The 12,977-nt window shown below is 34.9% G+C and overlaps 1 protein-coding gene across 1 annotated transcript; it reads right to left on the bottom strand.

Moving 5' to 3' along the window:
* Window positions 1–955: 955 nt before the first annotated feature.
* On the bottom strand, window positions 956–4,792 carry LOC132547133 (F-box only protein 5-like). Its single transcript, XM_060210888.1, is given in 5 exon segments — window positions 956–1,065; window positions 1,068–1,110; window positions 2,478–2,612; window positions 2,856–2,973; window positions 3,882–4,792. Coding segments are annotated over 5 exon segments (1,317 nt in total).
* Between the last annotated feature and the right edge of the window lie 8,185 nt (window positions 4,793–12,977).

Genomic DNA, 12,977 nt, shown 5'->3' with positions numbered 1-12,977 from the left:
GCTGTCTAGCAGTGTATCCTGCTGATGTTACAGGTGAAGCTAATCACATTGGCTTCTGTCTGGTGATGATGTCACATATTCATCAGATCACATTGCCTGTGGTTGTCTGGTGATGATGTCCAGCCATTATATTGTCTGTCGCTGTCTAGCCTTGGAGTCACTGGTTTTGCCAGTCACACCATTTGTACAGCGACTCTCAGCTGAAGAATCGATGGTTGTCTGGTGATGATGTCCAGTCATTATATTGTCTGTCGCTGTCTAGCCTTGGAGTCACTGGTTTTGCCAGTCACACCGTATGTACAGCAACTCTCAGCTGAAGAATCGATGGTTGTCTGGTGATGATGTCCAGCCATTATATTGTCTGTCGCTGTCTAGCCTTGGAGTCACTGGTTTTGCCAGTCACACCGTATGTACAGCAACTCTCAGCTGAAGAATCGATGGTTGTCTGGTGATGATGTCCAGTCATTATATTGTCTGTCGCTGTCTAGCCTTGGAGTCACTGGTTTTGCCAGTCACACCGTATGTACAGCAACTCTCAGCTGAAGAATCGATGGTTGTCTGGTGATGATGTCCAGCCATTATATTGTCTGTCGCTGTCTAGCCTTGGAGTCACTGGTTTTGCCAGTCACACCGTATGTACAGCAACTCTCAGCTGAAGAATCAATGATAGGGCTTGAGTTGCAAATAAATGTGACCAATATCCAGTCATTATCCTTGATGTTGCACCACATCTGCCATTTAAATGTCGCATCTGCCAGCTAGCACCTTCTGAAAATCCATCACATGACTGCCTATTTGAGGATTTTATATCCTTTTTAAAGGCTCATGCTTCAAACATTTTGACTTGCATTGCAAGTGGAACTGATGCTATAAACGTCTTAAATTCTTTTTACTCTTACGACTTCCAATGGAAGAAGTCTTTGGTCTTTTAGCAGATGTTGGAACACAGGCCTGTTCAAAGTGAAAGCTGTTGAGGCATTTCACACAAAAGTCAAAGCCACACTCAGTCTGTACACACATGCCTCGATCCTGGACATCCAGGACTTTAGATGGACCCTGACACTTTGGACATCTTCTGAGACTTTCGTAGTTTTTCAGTGTGGATGCCACCTGTAATTACAGATGATAATAGTACTTTCAGAAATATAGTGGTAATTTCACAAGCTTTGTGATAAATTAACAAATGTTGTGAATATTAAATACATTGTGGTAATTTTGCAAAAATAAATTTGAATAACTCTGTTAGACTGATTGAGGTTTATAAAAAGATCAAAGTCGTAGTAAATTCATTACACACAATGTATTATTCAATCATGGTAAAATGGAGACAGATCACAAAATAAGATTTTAATTATGTAAACAACCTTTTTTCTTTCCTATCAACTGGCCCGCATTGCTCAAAGGTGTATTGGAGAAAACCAGTGGTTAGGGGAAAAAAAATAGTGCTACTGAAAAAGGGACATTAAAAGCAAAACTGGCAATAAACGTGGAACTGTTGAATGCTCCCCAAAAACAACTTTATTGAACACAATATTTAAACATACTCCTGTAATCAAGGGTTTTTAGGCACTTAATTTGGTACACTGCACATTTCCTTAGTGTGACAAATATATGCACCAAGTTTCATGATCCTAGGTTTAATGCAAGCAAAGTTTTGCTTATGACACAAAATTTTAATAAAGGGTTAATAACTCTCTACTGAGGGGTCATGGGCCTGACTTTGCTACTCTGCACCATGCTTCATGTTTCAATACCTTAGTGCAGACAAAGAAATGCTATGGACACAAAATTTTAACAAAGAAAAATAACTGCAGTTATGGGGTTTTGGACCCGAACAGAAGTACACTGCACATCATCTTTTATGATCAATGTATATACCAAGATTCATGGTCCTGGCTTAACATGGGCAAAGTTATGCTCAGGACAAAAATTTTTAACTGGCAGTAACTCTGTAATTGATGGGTCAAGGGCCCATAATTTGGTTCACTGCACATCCCCTTATATAGTATGACCAATGTTTACGCCAAGTTTCATGATCCTGACTTAATTGTGGGCAAAGTTATACTCCCGACACCAAAGGATGGATGGACAGATGAAGTGGTGACTAAATTACAGGGAGCATAAAAAATGTCAATCTAACCTGTCTGCAAATCTACAACTGTTAAATGATGAAGATTGTTTCCATTATGGTTTAATTCATATGTGAAAATTTTCACCAGCCATTATTTTCATTATGGTTTAATTCATATGTGAAAATTTTCACCAGCCATTATTTTCATTATGGTTTAATTCATATGTGAAAATTTTCACCAGCCATTATTTTCATTATGGTTTAATTCATATGTGAAAATTTTCACCAGCCACTGGTTAACTCTAACTAAGCTTTGACATCTCTCTTGAGAAATTCAATCCATTAAAAAAATATACCTGAAAGGTAAAAATAAAATATTCTGGCCAGTTAAAAAAATATATCTTACAGTGTGGAACCGGTTCTCAGGGACTAGATTGGTGGCCTTAGAGGAAGGCACAGTCTGTTGTAACATGCCAAACGTCCGTTCTCCTTCTGTCAAACCTCTCTCTGAACGGTATTCAAGTCGCTTCCCAAAATTTTCCTACAAGGAAATGAACTTATTGTAAGGGTAAAAAAGCATAAAAGTTGCATTTAACAGATGAAGTTTTAGTTAAGATCACAAAGTTACATTCATACACCATGATTTGAAAATTATGATATAATGGTGGATTTCAGGTTTCTGATAAGAAACAACAAAAAATTATCAACAGGACTTTTTTTTAGTTTGAAACAAAATTTAAATTGCTTGTCATCGACAAATGTAAAAGTTTTTCAACAAACATACTTTTTCCTGTTTATTGGCCTTCGCCTTCTGCAGTCGCTGCACATACTGGACACGACGATCGGTTGCTCGTGTGTCTTCATCACAGATAGACTTCCAGTCCTGACTAACTTGACAGAAACTGAAGAAAAAAAAAACAATGACTGTAAATGTTTAATGAATTGGAGGTAGCCAAACATCTTTTTCATGGATCTATATAATGACATATTTCATTTTTTTCTAAATTTTGAATTTTTAAATTTACAGAAAGGTGCACTGTAACATATTTACCAGGTAGTATTAATCGCTCTTTCAAATTTCCAGTGAAGAACAGAACTGTCAATTCCACTCAACATGTCAGAAGTTATTACAGAAATTTCACATAATCTTTCATAACATAATTTTATTTTCGTGTAATTTATTAACATGCACGAAAACAAAGCAAATATAAGAACACGTTTAATTTTCTTCACTTCATACCAGTATATAAAAAACCCCAAACTTAATGCGTATAATAGATTATGGCACTTTACTTCGAACAATATGAAGATTGAAAACTAATATTGACAGGAGCTGAAGGCCGAGATTGATTAAAGTAATCTGAGCTCACTGAATCCTGTGTCAATCAAAACAAAGAGCTGTTACTCTTTTGAATACAATTCAGCATCTAAACCACAGCAAAAATTAACAAAGTAAGGTCCCACGCCATTCATATTGCTTCTTATTCTGTAATATTCACTGCATCGTCATGTACATCTTTGATGAAACATTGTATTGTTTTGATAAACATGATACTGCGTTCTTATGCAACTTCCCAGATGTGTCTGATTAATCGGATTTGCTGAAATTACGCAACATTACAAGATTCTACATAGAGCATGCAATATAACGTTTTATCACTGTAACACCGAGCCATTTGATGTAAAATGGAAAAATGTGATTAGATTAAGTCCGATCAGTATCTGATATAAACCAAAAATATAACCATTTCTTTTATATGTAGATTAAACACATGTTTGTAAACAATTTTTTATGTATATGTATACCAACCTGCACAGGTCTTTTGGATCCAAATAATCCAGGACCACAGACAAAGCAGATATGTTCCTCATTGATAGCTCAAACACAATGTCCACACAAAGTAGTCCCATCTTTCGACCAATCAAACGATCTGGTTCTTTTGGTGAAAACTTCTGCAACACTTCATTGAAGCGATCTGCAAGACTTGAAGCATTGAGACTAGTACACGTAGAACTGAGTTCGCTGCCTTCTGAAGTACATGTGGTGTTTGAACATTGACAATCACACTGAACTTCCTGTTCACATTCAAAACTCAACCTTGAAAGTGGCGAGTCTGTCAGTATTTTCTCTCCTTCCTGAACATGACTGATGAGTTTGGAGTTTTTATGTTCCACAAAACTTGAAGTCTCATCGATTTCACTAATACTTTGATCATCAAAGCTGTCCCTTTCATCTTCATCCTCAAAGTTCAGTCTGTACTGAGGTATAGACCTATAGGATTGGTTAAATTCAGACTTGCTTTTCAAATCAGCCTCAGGAATGTCCCATTCAGTATCAGGTTGGGTATCTAATCCACTACTAACATCAGAAAAGGAAGGAAGATACTCTACTGTTCTTTCGCACGGAACTGGACTTAGAGGAGTAAAAGCTAGCTGTCGTCCAGGATGTGGAAAAGGCCCTGAAACAGGGGTTTGAAATCCATGGACAGAGGAACTGTCGTTAGTCCCACAACTGGTGATTGAGGTGTATCCGCTGTCATCAACAGGTGACAAAGAGTGAAGGTGACCATATTTAAGTTTGTGGTAGGGCGTACTTGTTACACTTTGTGTACGAAACCTTAGGTCAATATCGTCATGATTTCTTTTTTCCAAATTTGAAATTGCACTAGACTTGTTATTGGATACTCGTGGGTAAAATGTGTTTACTGGTATTCCAGACATCTTGCTGCAAGGAAAAAATATCTAAGTGTAATACATCTTAAGAAAAAGGGAGGGAAAATGGTCGTTTGCAACAAAAACATAGATAAAATGTTTAAGATGAACTATTTATCTTAGCATTTTTGTTCCACATTATGTATAGGACCTCCAAAACAAAAAACACTAAGCAATGGACTATTCTCAAAACAAAACAATGAAAGATTGGTAATGTGTCGATAGAGATAAAATAAAAAGAAAAAACACAATCTATTATGAACATCTTCAGAATGAACTTTCTACCGATCTTACACAAGCTTATATTGTCGATGACATTTTAATGTTTGAAATTAGAAAGGAGAAACAATATTTTAACATCATTTTCCCATAAATTGTCGTATTGTGCAATAATACTTGATCAAGCCCCAATGAATTGTAACTTAAGTAAAAAGCATCTCTGCATTGTTTTTATATTGTGTTCAATAAGCTGATATTACCAATGGGAAACCCATTTAAACTGTATTATTAGCAAAGCAAATTCGTGATCTATTTTGATGAAGGACGCCTACTCAAAGAGAGCCGTGTGTAATAAATAAGATTTATATGAATCATATAACATCTTCCTATTTTCGATCATATTATATATATAAAGATTTACCTGTTAACGTAATACACAAAATATTGAAGATGCACAATATTCAGTCGTTCTTTGAAAGAATTGAAAATTGCAAGCATGTTTCCTGTTGGCCAGTAGGATGGGCGGGCGCGATTTTTTTCAGTCGCTCCACGTCAATAAATAAATATATTCTCTCCGGTTTGTAAATCACAATTGCAAAATGAAATTCTTAATTATGATATCAACAGTCATTATTCTTTACTTACCAATAAGATATATTTTATGATCATGGAAAATTTGTTTAATTAAACGCATGTTTACGCAAGCGAGCGGGAATGTAATGTAGGGCAATATGCAATATTTGGATGAATGGGATTGAAAGCTAAAAATAGGAGAAACTCACCTTCAATGAATAATTATTAATTGAAACAAATATTGGCAATCGAAACACTTCAAGGGGATACATGGACATCAAAATTCAACAACGTGTTTCTAAATCGTTCGGATTAGACTTATTTGTAGAATTATCGTGGTAGCGTCTTCTCGAGTTGTTGTCAGAAATTTTCTGTTCAAATCGGTCGCCAAAACCGTACAACCAATCACATTCCAGCATTCAATTGACATAGGATTTCTAGATTGTTGGTGTGCGAATAATGATAAAGTCAGAAACGTTCGAAGTCTTAATGTTTACATATCGCGAGAATTCGTGCCGAGACTTCCGGTTGTAAACTCACATGGCGGATTACAGTTAATGCTGAAACATAGTAAGTGCTCAACATAGCCGTTGATATTTTTCTTTGGTAGGAGACGCTTCCAATTTTTTAGAGACATTGAGCAAGCCAAGCAGAAGAACATTGTTAATTCATTGTTTTATCTACAAATATAGCCATTAGATGCCCACACACACGTAAACTCACAAACAAATCGTAAACTGTGAAACATAAATCTTGATGTTTTTCATTCAGAGAAAAAATTATGGACCAAACAAAAGACGACCCCACTACAAAAGCAGCTGTTCCTGGGAAGCAACCAACCATGATCTACATCTGTGGAGGTAAACATATGTATTTACTGAAAAAAGAAAACATTTAAATTCTAATTACTTCCATATTGTCGAATACCTACTATTGGTATTTTTTTACTTCAAGATATTTATTTATAGATAGGTTTGATATTCATATAATAATTTATTTAATTAGATACAGTTATGATCTTTTTACGCCTTTTGCACATAATGCAATTAGGACGAGTTCAAACTTACAAAAAGTCTAGTTCTTCCCTTGCAAAAGTGCATGTGCTATGTTTTATAACATCCTTCAGAAATGCATTCAAAATACAAAAGATAGGTACTTTTGCCAGGAACAGTAAAATCAGATAAGTTTTATATTTTGTGTATTATACTGTACTTCTTTATTCCTCATCATTTTTACTCTATCGTTTCAAGAATGCCATCAAGAGAATGAGATCAAGGCACGTGACCCTATCCGATGTCGAGAATGTGGATATAGGATCATGTACAAGAAAAGAACGAAAAGGAGTATCCTTGACTAAGTGCTAAATGATATATACTTACATGTACCTGTGAGCATGGGTTTTCAAAATTCTTCTGTCTCCTATTTTGACTTTTTTTAACTTGAATGTATAATTTCCTCACAATCTTTCATACTTCTTCTTAAATGATGAAGTGTTTAAATTGCATGTTATTTAGCTCTTCATTCCATCCCTAAGCAATGTAATGACTGTACCTTTCTCAAAGTTTGTTTTAATTTAATTGTAATGTTGTTTCGACTAGAGAGTGATATGGAGATCACAGACTTAATGGTCACCCACGAAATGGTTGAGAATATAGTGTCACTGACGGTTGCTATTTAATCAAAATTTACTGTCCCATGTGGTGGTGATATTGAAATGAAATTGCTGTCCAAAGTTATGACCCAATACAGTAAATAGGTACTGTAACACTTAAACCACTTTCAGATACTAAATAAACTATTTTACTAAAAGTGGTTCTCAATTGTTTTGGTATGAAAGCCAAAGGTTAAGTTCATTTTAGCCATAAATAGAAAACTAGGTTATACAAAACGCCAAGGTAACAGTGACTATGAAAACATGTTTTCTGTTCAATAACTCTAGTTCATTTTGGTTCATCAACTTCAAATTTGTAGGTCATGCTTTTGCTTGGGAATGTTTATACCGAGTGTGTGCTGTGTACAAAAGTAATGGATCCTGATATTGTGGATAGAGAAATCAGTTTCTGAATTAAGACTGAAATGAGACCTACAAATTGTACATACATGTACCAAATTTTGTGTTTTAGCCCACTAGACAAAATTGCTTAGGGTAGAATTTCAGTCTGGTCTTACATTTATCATTTAGGTCATTTTAATTTTTCAGATAAGGCTATCCTTAACTCATTTCCAGTGATAGTATTTGATGCAAGATGAAGAAGAAACCATGACAATATGAAGTTTATGTATCGATGATTGCTGTCTTGAAGATTTTAAATGAAAGATCATCAAAGTGACAGACATTTTCCTTCAGAGAGAAATATGATACTTTCAAAGAGAAATGTTTCTGAAAAAGGAAAAATCAATATTTAGTAAAATTTTACATTGTTAATGATGCTTCACATTTAACTCTTTTATGGAAAGTGATTTGATATTTAGCTGTTTTCAAGGAGTGAATACTGAAGACTATTTACTGGAATCCCTCTGACAGGGAATATTTTTCAGACTGTTTCCTCATCTTAGGAAAACAATATTTCTGCTTGAGTAAAAACACTATAGTTTCCTAATGTCAATCATGTATTTTTCCAAACTTGGTAAACATGATACCAGATCTCACATCAAACACTTTGTCACATTGTTCATTGTAAATTGTGGATTGAAAGGTACAGATATGTTAAAATGAAAGAATGTGTGATTTGTGCAACAGAAAGATAAGAATAGATATTGTGTGCAACAGAAAGATAAGAATGGATGAATAAAGAGAGATTACTATCAACTCAGTCTTTGTGTTAATTTATTACAGCATATATCATCTTAAAATGTCTTTTTTTTTATTAAATTCATAATTTGTATTGCTTTCAAAACATACATTGAGTTGATTGGCTTCCTTTAAAATTATTACCATATTAATTGAACCTGCATCATTGTGATCTATTAAGGAAACCTTTCTGACAGCAATTTTTGACTTAGACCACGTCTTTGAAATCCAAGGATTTTTACTATCAGTTTACCCATCTCTTCCAACCCATGGATTAATAGCTGAAAGTATTGAATTACATGGGGTGAGTTGTTGATAAAGCAGAAAAGGCTTACTCTTCAGGAGTACCTGGTCTTCTTCTCCTTGTACTCTTTCAGAAGTCACCATGTAAATATTTCATTTGTTCAAATTTTTATTTTGATGGCAAACTGCATAATTATGCAACTGACATATGCAATAAGAGTTTCCAAGTAAATTACACTCTTGAAAATATATGCTGGTAGCACTTCAACAGAATGGTGTCTCAATGTTATTTTACACCATCTAAATGAGCATGAGACTATTGTTCAGCAACGTGACATGAAGAAGCGGACAGTTTGGAAAATTAAGGCACAAGTATACATTTCATCAGAAAACACCTTTTGATTTGGTATGGAAAGAACAATTTAGGTTAGTATATATATATGAATTTGTCTCCCCTGCCCATCAGGCTCCTATTGTGTTGCACAGAGGCTGATTTACAGAACCAACAGAGATCAAATGTTGCATAAGATGAAACTAAAACACTGCACACTTTATCATCCCTGGAATTGTCCTTTCTCTTGTTCCATTAGTGATGAGTGTCTGGTATGTTGTCATCGAGTTCAAACATCTTCTCAATAACCAAGAGGCTCTGGGCCATGAAATTTGGTCAGGAATATGCTGGTATAAAACGTTCATCAGGTTCGTAGAAATGTATAATATTGACTCACATGAGTTAAGAAATGTATGATATTGACACACGAGTCAAAAAATGTGGTACTCGCAGGAGTCAAGAATGTTTAAATCTTAAAAAACATCACCCAAATAACAAAATTACACCGACTCGTGGGCATGCCTAGATGAAGGGCTAGCACATTTGCCCCTTTTCTAGGTGACCCTGGATAATTAAATTACTTTTTATGCTTTTTGCTGTAGCATGCATTGTGAAATTTGCTTTCAATATTGCAGAATTTGCAATTAATTTAGGTGGATTGTGCCTTTGTTCCAAATTTAGCAATGCCGAAATTTGTGGGTAAGCATCAACAAAACGCTGATGAGAGTTCTTCCGTTTTATTCCGCAGACCAAAATTGATTTTTCCTGAAATTATACAACAGTAAAATATTTACCATTAGAATGAGCAATACTCAATATATAGCACGATCTAGTTAGAGAATATCCAACTTGTAGTGTTACATCTAAAATAAAATTGTTGAAATAAGAGTTTCTTGAATATTTACCTCAAATAGATTCTATACATATACCTTATATTCAACATATATATAAATCTTAAATATATGTAGATATATACAGAAGACAATAAATATACATTAGGAATAAGTCATTAAAAGTAGTTTATAAACAATATGGCAATATAATTGTAATCGCACCAATTTATTGGAACATGGGTTATTCAGTAAGGAGTGCACTCTCGTTAGCATTACTGGAACATGGGTTATTCAGTAAGGAGTGCACTCTCGTTAGCATTATTGGAACATGGGTTATTCAGTAAGGAGTTCACTCTCGTTGGCATTATTGGAACATGGGTTATTCAGTAAGGAGTGCACTCTCGTTAGCATTATTGGAACATGGGTTATTCAGTAAGGAGAATGCACTCTCGTTAGCATTATTGGAACATGGGTTATTCAGTAAGGAGAGCACTCTCGTTAGCATTATTGAAACATGGGTTATTCAGTAAGGAGTGCACTCTCGTTAGCATTATTGGAACATGGGTTATTCAGTAAGGAGTGCACTCTCGTTAGCATTATTGGAACATGGGTTATTCAGTAAGGAGTGCACTCTCGTTAGCATTATTGGAACATGGGTTATTCAGTAAAGAATGCACTCTCGTTAGCATTATGTATGGGTTATTCAGTAAGGAGAGCATTCTTTAAACAGATATAAGTAATTATATCCATTCTGTTAAACAGATATAAGTAATATAGGGAAACGTATATCAAATCACGAATGAACAAATATAACATGAAAGCAAACTAACTACCTATTTATTTATTCACTTATGGCCGTCTGTTAAACGTCCACAGAGACTTGACAGCAATCTCTACCCACTGCCACAGGGACCTGACACGAATTCCCTACCCACTGCCACAGGGACCTGACACGAAATCCCTACCCACTGCCACAGGGACCTGACACGAATTCCCTACCCACTGCCACAGGGACCTGACACGAAATCCCTACCCACTGCACGAATTCCCTACCCACTGCCACAGGGACCTGACACGAATTCCCTACCCACTGCCACAGGGACCTGACACGAAATCCCTACCCACTGCCACAGGGACCTGACACGAATTCCCTACCCACTGCCACAGGGACCTGACACGAATTCCCTACCCATGTTTATATGTATGTATTATTGTCACTATAATATACCATGTGCCGCTATAATCGACCATGGATAGGGAATTCGTTCCCGTTTGTGTTGAAGCAAAGCTGATTTTTGACACTAGCGTTCTTAAAAATGTTGACTTCTGTCATGTGTTGATGCTGGATGGACAGCTGACATTCTCATTAATTTGGTTGGACAGATTTTTTGTATTATCTGCTAAAACTTATATTATTGGATAAAAACGAATTGCGAAAAAAAATCAAACGCACGTCTGCTTCAAAACATAAGTCAAACAGGTTTAATTTGTCACAGCACAACACAGACACACATGTCCACCCACCATGACCTATGTTGGATTTTGAAACTCTATTAGAATAACAATCCCGTGGTTTGTCCTTTGGTATTGTTACAGCCTCATCTGCAGTTTCTCGAATTTATAATATACATGTATACCAAATTGTCACTGTTGTAACACCTTAGTTTGTATTTATAATAATTTTCACGTTCTCATTTGGTTGTGGCAATTTTCTTCCAGAGTGATGTCCATTATATTTGAGATTTTTTCACAGAAAAGGTGTGACCAAAATTATATTCACAAAAATATAAGAAGATTTTTTGATACACAGAAAAGGTGTGAAATCACTAACTTTAAGCAGAGAGTAGCACGTCTCTCAGCGAATGACCTTCTGTAGGTCGTGCACACAGAATACACATGTGCACACATTGAAATCACCTCACCATATTTGGAAATGTTACCATGAAATACACGAACCTCATGTCTCCAAACAATATATTTTGCTTTTTGCTATGTCGGATCTATTGTTACTTGTTTTTAAAGGTACATAGTACCCGAGAGGGAAGCAACTTTCGTTTCGAGTTTGTTACGTTTACACAAAGTTACGTAATAAAGTGTCTAGTCTATGTGTGAATTTACCAAATTATTAATGTCAAAATTTAGAAAATATCCAAACAGAACTGCAAAATATTAACAGATGCTACTAAATTATCAAGTGTTAATTTATTGTACAAAGATGTGGGTTGGCAAAAACTTTCTTATAGACGGAAAAATTATAAAATGTTACAGTTTCATAAAATGTATCATAAGAAAACTCCAATTTATCTGTCAAATCTAATTCCAAATAAGGTATAAGGTACCCATAGACATAATACAAGAAATTTAAATAACCTTTAATTAATTGCATTACTCAGTTTTATAAAACATCGTTTTTAAATTTTTCAGAACATTTATGGAATTCGTTACCAATCGATATTCTCGAGAATCCGTCTGTCAGGATAATTAAAGGCTTTTTACAAAAAGACAATGTACTGATCCCTCAATATTTTAATATTGGAAGTAGAAACCTTCAGATTTTAAATACACGATCGAGGCTCAAATGTAGTAATCTTAAACAACATGTATACTTAAGAAATCTGGAAGAAAGTCCATTATGTTCATGCGGGTTAGTAGAAAGTTCCCACCATTTCTTATTGTCTTGTGTTAATTATAACAAAATTCGACAAAATACTTTATTTCAGCTAGATATCACTTTAACCGAAAAAGTCCACTATGGAAAAACGATACTTACTCAGAAAACAGAAAAGTGAACAGATATTCTTGACAGTACAAAGTTATATCAAGCTTAGTAAAAGTTTTAGCTAATATTCTTGTAGCTATTGTTCTATTTAGCAAACTGTACACAATGTATTGTTACATAGATTAGAAAGTAGCTCTAAAAGGTAACCTTTTTTACAGACCAATAAGTTATGGCGTCACTACTTATGTTAGAAATTGCATTTTGTTATTCTACTTACCATATGTGCCTTTGTTTATAGATGTTATTGTTATGTTGCAAGTATTACTTTTTTTCAAATGTTGATGTTAGGTGTTCCAGTTCCAAAGATTTATATTTACCTTTGTATATATACGGGAAAGGAATTAATATAAACTCTAAGCTTGTTTTCCCATTCCATAAAATTATCTGTATCTGTCAAAGTGCTGATTATTGAATAAAATGTTGTT

This window comes from Ylistrum balloti, unplaced genomic scaffold, assembly GCF_031769215.1.
Source record: "Ylistrum balloti isolate Yb309-2 unplaced genomic scaffold, AGI_CSIRO_Ybal_v1 Utg369934, whole genome shotgun sequence".
Classification (NCBI taxonomy): Eukaryota; Metazoa; Mollusca; class Bivalvia; order Pectinida; family Pectinidae; genus Ylistrum; species Ylistrum balloti.
This window is presented reverse-complemented; position numbering and strand designations above follow the sequence as displayed.